We start from the raw sequence: 20,143 nt of genomic DNA on the forward strand, positions 1-20,143 counted from the left end.
TTCCACACAATTCATTTGAAAATAACCAGGATCAAAAAAAAACCATCAAAACACAACATGACTTGACCAGCATGTCAAAGAAGCTGATACATGTTGTCTATACTATTACCATACATTTATAAGTTTATATTTCATCAATGTGTTTGTTGATTTTTTCTGTGTTACACTGTGATTGAAATGTTACTTTTTATTATAATGTACAGCATTATCTTATTCAGTACTTACTTGGTTTAGCAACAAGTAATTTTGTATGATAAATAACAGAATATAGCAAACTGAAATTCAGGAATAGCAAGGCCAGTTCAGCATATGTAAAAGATTCCAGAACAATCCAGTGTTCCTTAGCTTTAACTTCATATATACTGGTAACAGCTTTCCTCTTTAACATGAGTTTGTGAACCAGGTACTGAACCTCTGGGCAAAATAGTCTTAACCAAGATGCAAAAACCACTGAGAATGGGTGTTATCTAAAGCAGTAAAACGAATGGCTATCACACAATAATGTAGATTTAGCCTTAGATTACAGACCAAAAAATATTGTTATTTCTCTGTTAATTCTAATGCAGTTCTACTCACTGACATTAACTGATGATCTGGTACTTAGTTGAAAAACCTACCATCAATCTTGATTTTTTTCTTTGGTAGTATAAATTGGATTCTGAATTTCTTCTGTGGGACACTAAAATTTAGGTCAATACCAACATCCCTTTTCAAATCTGACTTCGGAGTCCCAATGAAGAAGCGAAGGACAGCTTCATTTGGGATCCATGAATTCTCCTGAAAGAAAGAAAGGATAACCACATTTGCAATTGCAAACAATCTATCACACTGAATTACATCACATGACTATAGCCACCTTCACTGCTATAATAAGTTTTCACCTATCTGCTTTTCAAGATTTTCAGCAACAAATTTCTATTTTTCTCAAGCTGTGTTTTCCATTCCCTGTCCAGTGCTTGTCTTTGGAAACTCTGAACACTTGAATTTCACAGCATACTGACCTTCTCTTGAAATTATGCTGAATCCTGCCAAAACTTATAGAAAATCAGACCACGCTTCCAAATATAAATTCAAGCTGTATAGCTCAGGCCTAAGTGACTATAACTTGGGAGGGGGGTCTTAAGCCCTTACACTCTGATGTCAGCAGTGGGACATGGTACCCAGCACTATGACCCTGCAGTGGGTGCCTTAGTTGACAGTTTCAGGCTCGCTCTGCCTACAGACATCAGATTCTCCGGCAGAGGAAAATGCCTGTTCCCTTTCCTGCTTTTATTAGAGAAAGTCAGAAAAATAAAAACATGAAGGGAAGTTACCCTGTTATTGCTCTTCTCTCACTGTCTTAGAGATACTGAGCACTGTTTAAATACAGCCAAAGCCCAAATTGTCTCCCAGTAAAAACAACTAGCTCAAGCCCAGCAGCACACTTGGGCCACGACAGAAGATAAGACTCCAGTCACTGCCCGTGTTAAACACCTACACTATCATTTTAGAAAAAGCCATAAATCCTTACTGTCCCCTGCAGAAGCTGAAAACTATTCCTTCCCTGAGCTTTCTCAAACGAACCTACTAAAACAACTGACAACCTTCTGGACTGGATTCACTGGAGCCTAACTTCTGCTTTTAAACAAGATGCTTCATGCAAATTAACAATAGTTTTGATTTTTTTTTTTTTTTTTTTCGTCACAAAACCAAAGAAGTCATTGAAGTGAGGCCAGGTTGTTTAGCACTGGGCACCAGGTCAAAAATCACAGTCTCTACTTCCAGCTCTATCACTCTTATCTAACTAAATGACTTAATCCTCATGTGTGCTGTTTTGTATATGGAAAGAATATGTATCTACTATCACCATCAGTAATTTGTTTTCAACGTATTTTGCCACTATAATGGGAATGGAAATAATAATAATGTAGACCTTGAAAGCCGGTTAAGTTGAATATACTGAGATACACTATTCTTTCATCAGTGCAATAAACTACAACTACAGCCAAAGTAAAGTACGCCGTAATGGTACCTGATGAATATAGTTATAGGCAGCTTCCACGACATACTGCTGCAGGCCTCTGTCTTGCTTAGTTAATGTGACAGCCACTCTCAAAGGTCCAGTAAGAGGGAAAAGCAAACCGTTGGCTGGGTCAAGATATGACATTTCAGAACACAGCTGCCAGCCAATAACCTCAGACACTGGTGGAAGACAACAGTCAAACATTCAGTTAGAACAATAAACAAAGAAAACACGCAAGTGAACATTGCACTGAAGATCTTTTAGAACTAATATCATAAAAAAGAAATTGTACTGAATAAAATGATCTGTTGTGGATATTTCCAAATGATCAAGCTTTCTAAGACAAACATAATAGCTAGACTCACCTTCCTCCCTAGTGCAAGATCTGCTTTCTGTGTGGTCTTGGAAAACACCTAGATCTTCAGTCTCATCCACCATTATGAAGTAGAGTTTAGAGCTACAATGAAGAATTTCAAACAGTCTCTTAAAAACAATTATGCTAAAGTTACAGCAATATTTAAACATAATTCTCAGTTATATGCCATCATGTCCCAGACGGGAAAAAGAAGAAAGATGACGTTCTGCTAAGGTCAGTCTACATTTCTACTAATTAGCATTGATTTTTATCCAGTTTCCACATTTAATCTGTCACCATCTTGAGATTTTTCAGCAGTTCTTCACAGTCAGATTTCCCTGTTCTGAGGAATCTGGTATGGTCAGCTTATTGCAACTCCACTCACTTCCTGACTCTCGACGTTTTTTGGTGGGTTTTTTTTACCCTTAGGCTATATATGGACATCAGTTTCATTCCAGTCTTGGAGCTGTTCTAGAACTTCAGAACTTCACTAAAGTGCTTGTACAAGAATCATGGACTCTGCACTCCATGGGAGCAAAACAGTTAATGCAATATCTAACAGACTCTTTAGTTAGTCTTTTGTTCAAATAATGCACAATATAGGTTTGTAATCATTTTGACTTTCACTCTGCTCTGCCATTGATCCTAGCTGAAACAGAGGCAGACTACAGAATTACATAAGTAAGCTTCCCAGAGTCCTAAGGGAATCGATAGTTTACATGTGAAGTCTAGAGCCTTTTAGCCATTTTCTGAACTGCATATCCTATAGTACAGCAATGTCCTAAATCAAAAGAAACACAAAGGAACGACAGTACACAGACTTTAAATACTTCATTCATCTGTTGTCATGTCTAAGACACATGTAGTTGACACGTGGTTTACAATGTCACCACAATGATGACCTCAGTGCCTTCTACTTGGACTTCTATCAAATCTAAAAGCCCAAAGAAAAGAGAAAGACAGCACAATTAAAAAAAAAAAAAAAGAGCTAAAAAGCCTAGCTTGCATTAACACAACTAATTAATTTGCTTAACATCTGACAGTTGTTGAGGTGGTGTTATTGAGGTGGTAATCTTTATTAATATTAAAGAACTAAGTAAAAACTCACCAGAACGGTATGAGCACACCTTGTTAGTACTATATTCCAAATTACTACAGTGTTTTGCTAAATACCATTCTGTAGCTGGCTTTGCTAAATACCATCTGTAGAAGTAATGCTAAACTTTTCCTCTGCCACTTTAATAACCTGAACTAGATTCTTTGGACTAAAGTTCCAGAAACTGCACTCATATTCAGTAGGTGAAAAAACAGGGGAGTAAGAAAAATTCATTTACATCTTTTATCATAAGGCTTTGATTTGAATGCATGTTTTTATGGTAAAACAACGTAAAATGCACAGAATAATTTCCCCTTCCTTTTCTTCTGAATGGCAGATTTGGACTATGAGTCAGACTGAAACAGTTTGTTTTCTGACAAAATATATTTCTGCTCTATTAATAAGCCTGCCAGTTAAGTTCTGATTCAAGAAAGTTACCACAGTTACTATCTTAGGAAGATGTCTTTGCTTAATCTTACCTGATATTAATTATCTCCATAGATTCTTCTGGAGTGTTCAAGAAAACTTTGAGCTCTTGTCCTTTTTTTACCTGGATTCCACCATCAAGACTAGCAGATGTCCTCATTCCTGCTAACCAGCTTAGGCCAGCTTGTCCCAGAGTCCCCACAGTTCCCATTTGGACAGAAAGCTGGACAAATGCACTGTTGAAAGATTCAGATACACATTCTTCTATGAAAAGCACTTTCTTTTTAAAGCACTTAATTTAAACCATAGGCCGCTCATCCTTATCAGTAAGTACATAGCATAAGTACATAAGTACATAGCATTTGATGCCAGGTTGGACGGAGCCTCGAGTAGCCTGGTCTAGTTGAGAGGCGTCCCTGCCCATGACAGGGAGGTTGGATTAGATGATCTCTGAGGCCCCTTCCAGCCTGTGCCATTCTATGATTCTATGATGCTGTAACACAGTATATTCTAAGATTAAAATCACAATGACTGTTCTGTTTCAGGAAATAACTGAAAAAAACCCCTGTATGTATACAGACATACACTTTCTAACAAGAATTAAAGTATAGTTTTACTGTATCTCTTAAGTAAAGGATTTAAACCCAGACTTCGGCATGAAATATCAGGAAATAGAAAGTGATTAAGATTGAGTATCATGGTGAAGTTTTTATCTGTATATACAGCACTTAGTGAAGTTTAGTAAATGTATTCAGTATGTATGAAAAGCTGTAATAGCCAGATAAGGAAACACAGGCTTAATCACCCATTGGTTTGTAGATCCATAACCTGTACCTGCATATCTGACCCCGAGAAAAATCCAAAATGCCATCCCTGTAACAGGTAAAGCATTCAAAAGATCATCTGCATGCAAGCATTTAGGAATTTGATTTAGAGATAGGGAGGAATGGTAAGCTTAAAATTGTGTTGGAAAAGCAGAGCAACAGAATTCAAAACCAGACAGGCAGGATAGGAAACCACTGATGTCCTTATAACACAGCAACCATTCAGCAATATAAGGCTGATGACTGCTTGAGCTCTTTAGGAATCTCCTAATTGATTACAATGGCCATTCACACAAAACTTGCACATCAGCAGTAGCTATCTGACATCAGGAATATGTGAAAGTGACACCTTTGCAGCAGTTATTACCTTGGCTTGATATATCCATTTAGAAAGAAATTTGACTGCTGTTTGAAATCCGCATTCCCTTTAATTTTTATGTTGATTGCTGCTGAGGCATTGACTGCCAGCTGAACAGGAATGCCTGAAATTGCTGGAAACTGAAACTCTTCAGTGACCAAACTCAGCCTTTTATTAAACTGGACCTCTTGCCCCTATGGTGAGAAAACCCAAAAAAATGAAAACTAGAATTTTATTTTCCATAATAAAGTCAGCATTCAAGAATTTTTCCAGATACAACCATCCACTGCGTTTATCTGCTGTGAAAGCGGTTTTAACTGAGATGATTTGGGAAATACGGTAGAAAGCAGCCCAAAGCCTGCATCTGGGCAGGGCATGAGTTAGACACTAGTCCTACCCCAGTTAAAGAATTATTTTTCATTTAAGCATGGATGGATTTGAATGAGAAAAGCAAGAGATAAGAACCATCAGACAACAGAACAAGTCCTTGCCTAATGTGCTGAATGCTGTTTAAACCCAAAAGATACTGGTGTCTCTTTTAGAGTTCAATTCAGGAAAACAATAAGTAATATTTTCTATCTTTTACATATCTGTCTGAAAGTAGTTTCTCAAGGAACTTACTTTCAAATAGAAAAAAAGGTTTCTTTTACCTTCAGAAGTTTGACAGTCAACTCAGCCAGATTTAAAGAATAATGTTTCACTTGTTTTCTTAAATCTTCACAATCCAAGAAGCTAAGTTCATTTCCAAAGATTTTAATGCTTAGCTCACACTTCAGTGCCTTCTTTCTCACCATTCTCTCAGTGAACTGATGTGATAACGAAATAAAACACAAAGAGAATGATGTTTATATACTAATTCCCTTTCAAAATCATAATACACAATTCCTCTGTGCAGGCTATGCTATTAGTAAACAGACATTAGGCTCCATTTTACAAATATTTCGAGACCACTTAAGACCCTGGATTAGTATCTGTTCTTTCCAGTTAAACTTCAGCTCCATGCCACTCAAGCTGACTATGAACACAGGTAAAGCCTAGTCCTAAAATGCCTGGGCAAAAGGAGAAGTATTACAATACATACCTACAAACGGATGAAGTTTTGAAAAATACAATCTCAATTGAATACAACATTATGGGTGCCATAATTGCTAAATAAACTGTTAAGAAGTAAAAATTTTACATGTTCCCTCTTTATGAATCAATACAACAGCAACACAACACACACATGAGCTTACATGCTAAGAAGAAATGCTAAAAAGATGAGCCCCAAGAGAGATGGTCTAAGACAAACTAAATAAATCATGGTCCCCAAACATCAATAATTGAAGCAAATTCCCACAGCTTTCTTGTTACATACATAGAACATAGCGCTCTCCAAACATGGCTAAATTCGCAAAATTTACATGTCAGTGTAACATCTGACATCAAACTGGAAAGTCAGACTGCAAACAGCATGACTCAGGAACTTAACATCAAGCAGCTGTTTACAGCACCACAGAGACAACAGACAAAAGGACATCAGTATAAAGAGGATCAGAGCTCAAAATACTGAGCCCAGAACACAGGCAACATACTCCCCTGGCTGACAGTCACTGTTTTGAGACAATAAAAATCTGAAAAATAAGATCTGGCTCTCCATTGTTTTGTATTTTATGCAGCTGTTAAGCTCTCTGCAAGTGAGTGGAACAAGTTATATATGCTTTACGCAAAGGAGTCGCAGTAATACACAGCCGTTGTCCAATGCCAGATGGGGCCTCAAGTTTAACTGGGGAAAGTCATTAATTTTTCCAAGACCTACAGAGTCAGTTACCTTTTTGACTAACTCACTCATCTTACTGTACTTTCTACCAGGACAATTCTGGTTAGCTTTTCTCTGCTTTGGCTTGCCAGCCTTGGTCACAAGGTGATCAGCAGGGCTGTACTGCTTCAAAGTCAGCTTCCTCTGGTTGACTTTTTCTGGTGTTTCCACTGGGTTTTCTGGCTTATGGTTTCTTTCATTAGTATTTGCAAAAAAATAGTCAGTGAAAGTAGCAGACTTCTGCCCAAAAATCTTCTGCATGAGAGCTTCAGCATTCTCTAATCGTACACCAACCTAGAGGAAAACATATGGCATTGAAAAGTCTGACGATAAGACACATAAGCCAAGTCTAGTTCTATAGGCAGAAACTGAAAAAATACATCCAGATGCAACCTTTAGGTTTCTGTACAAAGAAAGATTTGCCATACAAGATCACAGTGCCCTACAAAGGTTAGTATCCTACCTCATGCAGCATCCAATACTGGATATTTCAGCATTAAATCTTTCCAGTACAATCTCTTTAGTTTGTTGATTACATGATGCTCAGCAGAAAATTAAAATCCCTTTTTATTCAGGTCCTGGTTCATTTACACCATGATGGGACAGTTTGAGCTACTGCTATTTTAGCATGTTACAAACAGCATTTCAGTTGGAAAACCAGCGTACTCTTTTAATGCTCCTGAAATAAGATTCTGTTTGGAAGTCTGAATGGAATGGTATTACTAACACATATAAATCCAGCATATATGCATGACACCGAAAAACTATTTTGTTCCCTTGTAAGCTTAAACTTGAGATCTGAAGACTACATTAAATTCTTTCATGTACACATTTTAACCTGCAACAGAGTCCATATGCCAAACACTGCTTTATCTTGAAGGCACAAGAGACACAATTAAAGATGATGAAGTTGCAGACAGGCCGTTTAAATATCTCAAGCATTGGATGCTCAATGGGACTAAAACAATGACTTCAGTTAGGTATGCAGGATTCTGTCTCCTGTATGAAAGGAATGGTGTACCTAAGCCAATTCATCTTCTACTGTAAGTCAACCAAAGGAATCTTAGTATCCTAAACAGGAGCTAGACCAGTGTCTCAGAAAGCCCTGACTTTTATTTGAATCAACAAGAGCTGAATATAACTCACTTGGTTAGTGTATGGTACTATCAGAGGTTTTATCACTATCAGTGGTTTTACTATGACTAAGTCCATTACATAAAGGAGTCATCAGTCTGAGGCAACTTTGCTGTAGCAGTGAAAAGCATACATTGTTAAAGGTACTGTACTGGGAAAATAGAAAATACTTTTTTTTACTTCAATACACCAAGTGTCCCTTAAGGAGGAGGATTAAAAAAAATAAAAATCCATAAACTTGCCTCCAGTAGATTTATAGCCTGCCCCATAAGGTGAACAGTCAAATTTGTTGTGACTGATCGTGGTAGAAAAGATGCAGGAGAAAAGACCACTGATGCTTCCATATTTGCACCTGCACCAGCTGCAACAGAAAATATCAGATGTCTGTCATTTGGAGACCAGCTATTCTCATGTACTTCGCAAGTCTCATCATTCTTTGGGACACCGCAACTCCACTCATTAAGAAGATGGTGAACACAACACTAAGTCAACAGGTGAAATTATCTAACCTTTTAGTATAGCAAAGACTTTAATAGACATTACTAAAAGCCTATTATCTGACTAAGGAGGGAATCAAAAGTTGATGTCCACAAAATAATCTAAAAAGTTCATTGGTTCTTATTCTCCTCTCTCACAAAAGGCAAAGTTGCAGGATATCTGGCTTGCTGGAATCACATTTGATGCACACCAATTAAGGTCAGAGCAGAATCAAGCCTACATTTGCATATTTGGGTATTAAAACATAAAAACTAAAATTCTCTGGAGCAAGATGTAAAGGACCAGAAAAGCCATGTAAGATTTTAATAATACATATGCTACAAAGCCTTAAGTTCTACAACTCCACATACCTGAGTGGAACGTGACATCGGAATATGAGGAGTATTTCCACGTCTCCCGGTCAAAATCTCTGCTAAGGATTTCATCAGGAATAGAATCTCGAAGGTGCTCCTTCAACGGATCATCCGTCTCCAGGAGCTGAGAGAGATGACTCCAAACAAAGGAGCCCACTTAAATTAAACAAAGAAAAATATTTGGAAATCAGAGAAAAATTAAAACGGTTTTAAAAACTGATAGGGGAATCGTTTTATTTCTTTCTTTATTTCAGAATTAATCCTGAACCATTCCCCTGACCACAACAGAATTCATTCATTCTCAGCACCATTAAAATCAGTCTGATGCACCTATCTTTACCACAGTCAACTTATTTAAACACTGTCTTCTTCTTTCCTATATGGCATGTGAGGGGCCATTCCCTCCCTAGTTTCATTTATGCCTCTCAGCTAACCCAGGCAGGCAAGGAGGTAAGTTTAACCCACTTATTTACTGTTTGCAAAGGATCTTCTATACTAAATTCAAAGAAATGCTGAAAAAAAAAAGATACAACTAATACAGACATTAGAAGCAGGCTGAGCAGCTCAAATAATATTGGACTGTTTCTGTTCCTGCTTCAAAGAACAGATGCAACAGAATTATTTAAAACATAGTTTTAAACTTGAACTTTGGCAGCATCATTCATTTGTTCTTGAAAATCACTGACCCAGTGTACCGACACATAAAAAAACAAACAAAAAATTAAGTCTGGGATAGACAGCAAGTACACAAAAATCTTACAATAATGGTTAAAAACTATAAGCAGCAACCAACAAAGCCTTTTAAAAGCAAGCATTAAGCAACTTTAAATACAGGGAGGCCTATTAATCAGATATGATTTATTCATACCATTAATTCATTATTAATCAGACATGAACACTGGCAACAACATTGTAAGAGCAAATTGGCAATCAAGTTTTTTTAAAGCACATACGGTTAAACAGTTGTGATTCAGAACTAATATTTCTGCATGACACTGTGCTGGTTCATGGTTTGGCCAGGCATGCATTGCATTGTGGGGGCAAACATATTCCATGTGTTCTGGAGTCTGGTTCTTAAATAGAGGCCTTTTTTTCTCCTAAAGATAAAAGATATTAGGCTCCAGAGCTAATTCAATGCACAGACACTGAATACTGATATAACTGCATTTTTCATGATACAACTTCTTTTTTTCATTGCTTTTTCTGAATGTGGCAACTAAAAACTAATATGTGCTCTACGCCTTCAAAAGCACTTGTTACTCAAAAGTCTATTACATGAAATATTTAGGTGTTACATCAACCAAAGACAAAAGAAGGAAATTAACAAAATTCATGAGTACTGCATTACATTGTTTAACACATGCAACGTTTTGGATGGACTTGTAGAGATCCTTCATAAATCAGACAATTTATTTTTTCCGCATGGAGTCACTGAGGCTACCTCTTGACACTATTTTGCAGGTTGATGCAATTTCTCTCTGTCTGAACTCTAAACAGAGGGGAACAAGACCCCTCCAAACAAGTCACACCATCAGGTGAATACAATGCTGAGCCTGAACTCATAATTGCTGCAGGATATACCGGTACTGGACATAACATCCTGATAAAACGGATGCATGGCTTCAAGTTCAGAGCTGGCTAGGATCCAGACACATCAGAGTGCAGACAGAGCCTGCTTTCATCTGCCTGCAAACAATCTCATAGAGAGTCCTTTCATGTCTGCTCCTTCTTGACACATTTCAAAGCAAAGGATTAGTCTAGAGGTATTCTTTGTTGAATGTAGTGAAACCATTTAGAAAAAATCCCTCCTTCACCCAAAATATGGGATCAGCTTAAACATCTGAGTGCTTTGGTAACAAAGTGCTGATAGGATTCTGTACTTTTATAGAACCTACAGTTTCATTTTGTATCAGCCCGAACAGCTTCTCCTTCAGATAAGTTACTTCAATGAAATGACTATTTTAAAACACAGTTTGGAAGATTTTCTACTCAACATCAGTTCTCAATTCAGCCTCTCATGTCAGCAGTCTGGGTCAATAATTGATCAAGGAACCACAGTAGCAGGAAGCATAAATCAGAACAAACTATCAATAATTAAGACATTATACTCACACTAACTTTTCCCCCAAATGACAGCTACACTGTTGGCCAGCTATTATGCATTTGGATATATGATTAACACCTCTCACAAAGTCCTTTTCACAAGATTCCTAACACAACATGTCCCAGCTCCCAGATTTTGCTTTTTCCCTGTGTTATAAACAGTTTCCTGATGTCATTTTTCTGCCATTAGATCCACAGTTCTCAAACTGTGATCCTTAGAGGACTTTCAGTCAACCTGAAGAATCGCTTCTGGCACAGTTATGAAGGACCTCCCACTAAGCCTTGATGCTAACTGCAGAAAGCCTTGAAGTTCCCAGGTATCTTAAATAATCTAAATGAAAAATCAACAGGCCTTTCGTTGCAATCCTCAGATCTGCTTAGTTTCTGTCTAACACTATCTTTAAAATAGTGTGATCAATATTAAAATAGTATCAAAACTGATGCAAAATAACTGTAAAAGAGGATAATATCAAAGAAAGTCCGTGGCAGCAGTCCTTATAATAAATATTTGTATTACATCAGGTAAACAAATAGTAAATTTGGAATTTAGGAGCATTAAAAAGGTAATTAAGGAATAGTTTACTTTTACTATTGCAGCTTGCAATATTTTTTTCTGTCACTTGAGTCTTCCTCAACTTTACAAAATGCAATTTGCAGTTATCCATTTGTATTTCTAATGCACTAAATATCAAAGATGTTCCATGCGTCTCTTTCTCAAGAGCATTCAGCTAATGAAATGCTGCCAGTAGAGGGAACTAATTCTATGAAAAATCACCCCTTACTGACTATTGCTAAAATAACAGTATCACAATTCCAATACAAAATGTGGCAATCATACAAACAATCTTTTAAAAACAACATACGAAGTATTAAGATTAAATAAAAATCGCTATAGATTGGTACCATTACACCTGTAAAGTAAATGTTACGTTGAAGTACCCCTTAGGAGCGTGTAAGACTTCAGTAGTTGCTTGGCTAACCTTGACTGGATGTTTCTTTCAGTAAAGTCTTTTGTACTTGTTCAAATAACTCTTCACGTGGACATTTCATTGCTATGTAATAAGCAGCAATCCTTATTTCCACATCTTCGCTGGTTGCTTGATACAGCTGAACTAATATAGCATTCTAAGAGAAAAAGACAAAAAGTAACAAAAAAAAAGAGACAATTAGGATATTTACTCCCCTAAAACATCTCACGTATGCACTTTCAGGTACAGGTGGGGTTTCCTTTCCGAAAGTGATAGCTACTGCTTTATAACTGACAAAGTCACTTCATGCAACACGTATACAAAGATACGTACATATTCTCTATACTACCTTATTCACCAATTTCCAGAATAATCTGTCATTAGGACCTGAATTCCATACTGATGAATTTATAGAGGACTGTCTGCAACACAGAGCCTCACTTGCTAGCACTACTGTGAATAATGGTTTGATTCCACCACAGGGCAGAGTTGTTCTACTATATTTGTGCTACTACTACACATGTGCCACTGCTAATAACAGACAACAATGGCTACATTTTTGTTACAAGGCTATTAAGATCATTACTTCTGGTCCCAATCAAAGGGTACGACTGTAACAAATTTGTTCTGTTCAATACTTCCCCAGTATCAACATATACGATTTGTTTGGTGAATCTCCAGGAAATAAGACATTGGTGACTGATAATAGTAACATTTCTATTAGCATTTAACACTCCCAGTCCACCCACAGGGTGTCAGTTTAGCAGTTCATTTGTTAGACAACAATGGGGTGTATGACAACATATAGACTTCATACATCCAACAGGTCTAAGGAGCAACACCGAGCTTCATAACTACAGAACAAGCAGATTATGCCAATCCACGCTGTAATTAAATTTAAAAAAGCCATAGAAAATGCTTCTCCACATGCAAGTCCATGTGGAACTTCTTGTTCTTCTGGAGCAGGACTTTTGACTTTGCCCAGGCTAACACTCCTGACTTTGCCATTCTTTTTAGTATCAAGAGATATTAATTTGAGATAAACAAGTTTTGTGTTTCCTTCCATTAAACCAGTAACAAAATGTTCTAATTATGACAGTGTATTGCCAATCACAATAAGCTTCTCACACTAACGCTTAGCATTTCAGAGAATGATACAGTGGAACAGACTGTAGAAAAAATCAAGGACTGTGGGATTTCAGCCATAACCCACACAAACATAAGGCACCCAACTGAAGTAACTTTTTAAGAAGTCACAAACATTACCTCAGTCACTGGATGTGTTACCTCAACTACAGCAAAGCATATTATAGGTGTGTCAGGCTAGTCCTACCAACCCCTCCAACAGCACAGAAGCTCTGCTGGAAGACACGTTTACGCTTGCTTGCACGTTTCATAACTATTCCAGGAAGTCAAAACTTTGGGACCGTGCCAGGAAACCATCAGTCACCTGCTGGCAATAAATCACCTACCCTGACAGAACAGGGAATGCGCCTGAAGGCCTGGATAGCAGCTAGACGAATTTCGATCGGATTACTTTTCAGGGAAGCACACAAGCTCAAAACAGGAGCTAGCGAAGCTGCTGCCAGTCCTGCATTTCCAATGGCTTTTAAAACCAGTTGCATCTGTAAATACAAAGCAAGGTAGAATAAAAAGTTCTTCACATGTTGTCAGCTGTACATGAAATTTTATTGCATTAACATTTTCAGTGTAAAATTGTGCATTTAAAATGATTGCTCATTTGGGGTTTTACTGAAGACCCTATTGTACCAGCTGTACTCTGGTTTTAGTGTGAGGACAAGACTTAGATGAATATGGGTGGTTGTTTTAATGTCATTTAGCACTTGTGAGTAAAATCTGGCTTAGACTTGGTGCAATACAAGAACGTTTAAAAAAACCTGCATTGCAATAGAAAAGCAGAAGTCATGGATTTGATGTACAGTAAAAGTTTTTCAAGTACTTTGATATTTTGTCCCTTTTGATTACAGAAATTTTTACCTTTTAGTGATTCATCATGGAGTTCTGTACACAATAACCAATTTAAAATAATAATTTGTCAACAGGTGCCATACTGTAACCAGTTTTCTTCGCTAAACATACAGGAAACCTGTGCAACTTCAGAAACCAGAAAGCATGTTACTGCTGGCAATTGATGAATTTTTAATCATAACTTCTGTATTAAAGTTTAGAGCACAGGGACTTCAATGCAACATGGTGCCTGATTTTCCTTTTACTGACAGTCCCCTAGAAACAACTATACTAAGGCCACTTAAAATGTTAACAGTTAAAATGTTCAAAAACCTTCCACAACTGCTTGAGTCAAAGACTCCCATTCACTGTTGGTCTGAGACATCAGGTGGGAGGTCTCTCCTATTCTGCTCTGCATGTCCAGTAAAGCTGTCATAATCAAAGATACTTCTCCCACACCTCTGTGCACTCACTCACTGCAACATGCTACTGAGTTTCAAGAGGGTGCTCTTCATTCATCAGGCAACTGTGCTTCAGCAGTAAGTTACAGAATAGTTTTCAAGAAGCTAATGAGACTTGGGCAATCTTTCTCACCACGCCCCTCTTCCTCAGTTCCCTGTTCGGATTTACTAATCTCTTGGCTAATTTTGATCAGATTTGCTGGAAGACAAAAAGGGTTAAAAAAAGCGAAGTTCTCATGAAAACAGGCAATTGGGTGAGTGTACTGATTTTGGCTGGAATGGAATTAATGCTTTTCATACCAGCCTGTACGGTGCTGTGTTTTACACCTGTGACCAAAACTCTGTTGATAACAAAGTTTTAGCTATTTTTGAGCAGTGCTTGCACAGCATCAGAGCTTTCTCTGTTTCTCACTCCACCTGCCCAGCAAGTAGGCTGCTTGTGGGTAAGAGGCTGAGAGGGTACACAGTCAGGACTACTGATCTGAATTTACCAAACAAATATTCCAAATCACATGGCATCGTTCTCAGCAATAAAACCGTGTGTGTGGAAGGAGCTGAGGTGGTTCCAAGGTATGCACTGCTCAGGAATTGGTTGGGCATCAGTCTAGTGGTGGTGAGAATTTGCTTTTGCATCCCTTTTTTGGTTTTTTTTTTTTTTTTTGTGGGTTTGGGGGTCTTTTTTCCATCACTTACTAAACTGTCTTTATCTCAGCCAATGAGTTTTCTCAGTTTTGCCCTTCCTCTCTTCCCCATTCCACTCCCAATACATAAAATCTGGGTTTTTTTAAGTTATTCCTTCAATAACTGGGATAAGAATTAAAAGTGAACACACCACTCACTGTATGAAGAAAATCACAAACTCCGTGTGTTTAGCTTGCACAGTGGAAAATTAAACAGCCAAAAATACACGAGATAAACTTAGCTCTTGGGCTCTTACTGCTATCTGATACACTGTCATCGCTATCTCTTATTTTCTAAGCACAATAAGGAAGAGGTGATTGCTTAAGCAGATCATCAAACAGAAGCTGCAAAGTTATTTCTTCAGCAGCAAATGACAATTAAAGATAAAAAGCCCCATATTTGTGACAGGAGTTTTCCTCTCCTGTTAGTCTCCCTGTATCACAACTGACTTACAGTCAGTAACGCTGTGACTCAGCAGAACTTATTAGCCAGCAGTAACACAGCTAACACTAACTGTACATTAATTTGTGTCAACAAAGGAATAGGAAACTTTCATCAACATGCCATTTTACAGGAGAGTGACGGATGTTCTTCACACTGACCAACAGCGTGAAGTTTCCTTCATCAGAAGACCTAAGACTTTTACTTATTCAAATACACAAGAGCACCCATGCTGATAGGTTGTACTTGTTGAATTACAAAATTTTATCTGCCCATCCTACCAAAGAATATTCATTTACAAAGATTGTACTCATGGCTTTCTGGAAATCCACTAAATGCCATTTTCATCAAACAAGTTCTAGATCATAAAGGGAACAGAAAAGTAAAGCACTATATCATATGCTTCTGCATGACTGATACCTCGCTGAGTCGTTCTGAATCTTGCACTGTACAGTTTCCTCCCAAAATTTTCCCAAGAGTCCTCATCACACCCTGAACAGCAGGAACACCATCACAGGAGCTGTGAGCTGAACAAAACCTATGTAAGAGAGCAGTTACTCCTAAGAAGCAGCTCTGGCTTGCTCCTGGTGACTTCAGCAAAGACTGTAAACAAGCACAGAAAGAAGAGAGTGTTTCAGAAAAGTCATTCTCATGATTACTGTAACACATCACAGAAAATAAATGTATCAAAATATTTACACACTAAAACTCAATCTCAACAACTGTATTTTCAAACAGCCTTTAAAGGATTTAAACAAACGAACAAACAAACAAAAAAGGACAACCCTGCAGAGAGATAGTGGAAGATTCTTCCCCCTTCACATGTAAACATACAGGCTAAATTAGTGTCAATATGATATAGACCTCAGTTCTCTTCACAAGAAATCATCCCCTGTGTGTTTAGGAAGGAGTGTGAAAACAAATCTAAACTATTTTCCACGACCCTCAAAATAGTAAAATTTTCACCAGTACACAGTTTCTCTAAGTGCCACTTTACAATACTTAGCAAAAAGCACTGACAGCTCAGTAAGTCATGGCAGTTTACCCATTTTTAGAATGAAAATTACTTTTTCTATCCCATAAAACCACGCATTCCAAACTTCTGTGTCATCTGAAACAAGCCTGTTACTGTTGAAAATCCCACCACTTCAAACAGTGTTTGCAATGCCCAAATGAACTCAAGATGACTTATTTCGTGCAGATGCTGTGGAAAGCCTGCTAACACTGAGAGACCTTTTTTGTAATCCTTACAGGAATACGTATAATTTGGAACAGCAGGTTGGGATATACTCCACGAGATTCTCCATGGCTGATCAATGGTTCATTAGCACACAAGCCAAGCAGACATAACATTATACTTAATTAAAAAAAATATTCCTAACAGCTTATTTAAGCTACAAGACTATCTACCATTTTACTGCCCGGAACACTGCAGCTTCACAAAAACACATAGCAAGTTCAACTTCAAGAAAAATAGATCTTTAGAGGAAAAATATATCTATAAAATGAAGCCAGTATTTTGCTGCATATAATTTAGTTAAGGAAAAATGTCAAAAGCTGCAATAGTGCTGCATATACTAATGACTGAAATGTCTCCAGGTGCTAAATGCAAAGCTTGTAATTGACCAAATTGGAGACCACAAATTGACCACACCAAAGTGCTCTACTATTCCAAGTAGGGAACAGCATCATTCTCCTTACACTGACCCAACCTTGAATCTCAAAACTAATTAGCCCTAACCAGTCTCTGGAATTCACAGGGTAGTTCACAGGTTTTTTTTTTTCTTTTTTTGAAGTCTTTACACTACAAATGCAAATCAAGCTCCAGTGACCAAACATGACTGCATCCTCTTTTGGAATAAAAAAAAAAAAATAGCCAGTAGTTCAACCATCAAAATTACCTGGACGGATAGAGTTTTGCATAAATCTTAGAAAACGACTGTAACTGTAAAATACAAAAACAATGAGCCAGCTAGATTGATGATAAATTAAAAAAAGGAAAAACAACATCCACTCACAGCAAGAGATTCAATCATGCCCACGGTGGGTTTAGGAATGAATGAAAATGACCAGAAGAAATACTCCACTCTGTCTTCCTCGACTTCTCCAGAAGCTATAATTTCTTTCATGAGGACAACACACGCCTCTGTTGCACAAGACGGGAGAGCATCCATTAGCGGCTGCCTGTAACACAAGGAGGAAGCACAGCTGAACTAAAATGACCAGAATACTCCAGAATCAAATAACAAACACATTGAGGTTGGGCTTCTTTCAAAATAAATAAAAGTCCACCAGCTTAGCAAATGACAGATTCCATAGACATCAACATTATCCTGTGGTTTAGTGACCTTATGGAAATATGCCTCAGCCAAGACGTGATGAAGTTTATTGCTGTTTCAAGAACTGTATATAACCAGGCTTTAAAGAAAATGTTCAGTTGCTTTCTCTGAAAATGAAGCCAAAACACATCCCAAGTTTGACTTCTAAAGACTGAGGTACCTTTAAGCACTGATTTTTTATTAAGGTGCTTTTTTCTTTCATTTCACCAATAACAAATGGAAATATTAAAACTGAATTGACTAACTTTTACTTGCTTTGCTTTTTTTAGACCTTATCTAAGTGGAAAGGTTACACCAGCATGACAGACAATACACATTTCAGCTCTTAAAGTCCCTCTGTAAATATGCTGTACCTACTTCCTACACTGGTGATGGACGCTTTTGCATTAACTAGGAAGCAGTTAAACTAAACTGGGTAAAAGCACTTGCATCAGAGTAAGAGAATAGTCTGCATGAGATCCTTTTTAGCTCCTAAAGTTAATAACTTTATTGTGAGAAAAGTTAATAAAGAAAGAGGGCAAGTATTTTAGATTACTTCCTAATATTTAAGAATATTAGCATGACTATTTGTCAAAAGGTGAGAATAAACCTAAGCCAAAATAAAATTTGCCCCTTTACATGAAGTAAAGTTTAAGGTATTGTTACAATCATAAAACCTGGCATTTTATTAATTTCAAATAGGCTGATAACATTTTGTACTGAAACCAAGTAAAAAACTCGGTTTTTTGTTTACACTTTTCAGAATATTGATTTCATAGGGACAAACAAATTGTACTGATTTTAATAATACTGGATTAGTATTTCTGAAAGTCTCAAACCATTGGATCAGAACTATTCTTGACCGCAGAGGAGCAAGGGGCCTTGATCTCTAAAGCTGCAATTCAATGACCAGTATAAACCATCTTGAGATCAGATGGCTACTGAAAGATGTGGCTCCACCATGTCCTCACTCCCAGGCTAACATTTGTCTCCTCTCTCCCATGAGTACTAAAGGCACTGAAGGTACAGATCCAGGTAAGCTTTTTCATAACAAATGGCAGTAAACACTTAAAGCCAGCAGCACTGATTTCCATCTAAACCATGACTCAAGTTTCCTGTTCACATTGTTCCTGAAACAGGAAGTCTGTCTGTGGGAATAGACATGGGATAGGAAAGTCTATTTTATACAGAAAGTTCATTCAGTAAGCAGAGAATATCATCCTTCTGTCACATAAACAAAATTTGCAATACTCATTCTTCCTTTAAAGTGCTCCAAATTTAAATCCAATGTTCAGACGTGGATTTAAAACATTAATCTAGTCTAAATATTTATAAAACATTTCTTTACTTTATATATATTTTAAATGCAGTTGCTTAAGGAGCCTTACCAGTTGTCTCTGCATTTAAACGAAGATCTTTGCCACAGCACTTTTAAGGCTTCAAGAGAAAGATGTCGAAGCTCGAACACAAGAGTCATGAAAAGGTCTGCAGCCTGTAAGAGAGCACAACAACAAATGTAATATTACAGCTCTGCAGAATCCAGCTTTAGAGAACAGAGTAAGAGACTTTGGGTTACACCAGCATTGCTGTTGATTTACAATGCAACCTGAGAGTAAAACCTCCTCTCTTCCCTGTGACCCTATCGTCCTTCCCTCCCTTGCTTTTCTCTTCAGGCTGTGAACATATAAAGAGAAGGGCTTTCACTTAGGATACCAGTCAGTCCCTCGAGCAACAGTGCTCAGTGACCACCATGTTCACCACTAGCATACAAATGAGTAATAAACCAAAATGCAGCACTGTGGTTACAATCCAGAAGAGAAGTCCATAATCTTCCCTGAGTTTGTACAGCAAGCTCCTCATATATGACCAGAACTGCTGACACAACCTTAACACAAAATGAAAAAATAGTCAAGCTAACCTCGTACTAGTCTTAAGTTTATGAACAATATCATTTAACTGAGGTTTGGACAATGCTTAAAAGTTTTGCTTGAGTATCTCTGGTACTGTGTGAAAATAAATACTCCATCTTACTGGGGGAATGCCCAAGCATAACTGCTCTTACTCTGCAGGCAGCACGGGATTAGTTGAAAGCGTAGTAGCAGAAGAGCTGTTCCCCTGGCTAAGCTCAACTGCTACAACATAGAGCTTCTGTTTTACCTGCAGCACATTATCACACACGCTTTTCAGTATAAATAAATCCTAGCCCTTCCTTCACAAGCTGCCCCTTGCTCTTGTGGGCAAAACTGAAAAACTCACTTTAGGGTTACTTAAAAACCTAAGTATGTCAATCTAGCTGTATAATTGAATCTGAATAGTTCTGTTTAATAATTTATTTGCATGTGTATGGCTGAAAAAAATC

The 20,143-nt window shown here is 37.5% G+C and overlaps 1 protein-coding gene across 1 annotated transcript in view; it reads right to left on the bottom strand.

Annotated features, from left to right (window-relative positions):
- The window catches only part of APOLTP (apolipoprotein lipid transfer particle homolog), a 103,439-nt gene that overhangs the window by 60,845 nt on the left and 22,451 nt on the right, over positions 1–20,143 (bottom strand). Inside the window, 14 exon segments of the mRNA XM_086622476.1 lie at positions 618–777; positions 2,012–2,181; positions 2,368–2,459; positions 3,933–4,115; positions 5,071–5,255; positions 5,712–5,867; positions 6,872–7,153; positions 8,236–8,354; positions 8,830–9,000; positions 11,928–12,072; positions 13,388–13,540; positions 15,887–16,069; positions 17,485–17,650; positions 19,173–19,276. Of these exon segments, the coding sequence (XP_086478602.1) occupies positions 618–777; positions 2,012–2,181; positions 2,368–2,459; positions 3,933–4,115; positions 5,071–5,255; positions 5,712–5,867; positions 6,872–7,153; positions 8,236–8,354; positions 8,830–9,000; positions 11,928–12,072; positions 13,388–13,540; positions 15,887–16,069; positions 17,485–17,650; positions 19,173–19,276 (2,269 nt within the window).

This window comes from Tauraco erythrolophus, chromosome 17, assembly GCF_009769465.1.
Source record: "Tauraco erythrolophus isolate bTauEry1 chromosome 17, bTauEry1.pri, whole genome shotgun sequence".
Lineage (NCBI taxonomy): Eukaryota > Metazoa > Chordata > Aves > Musophagiformes > Musophagidae > Tauraco > Tauraco erythrolophus.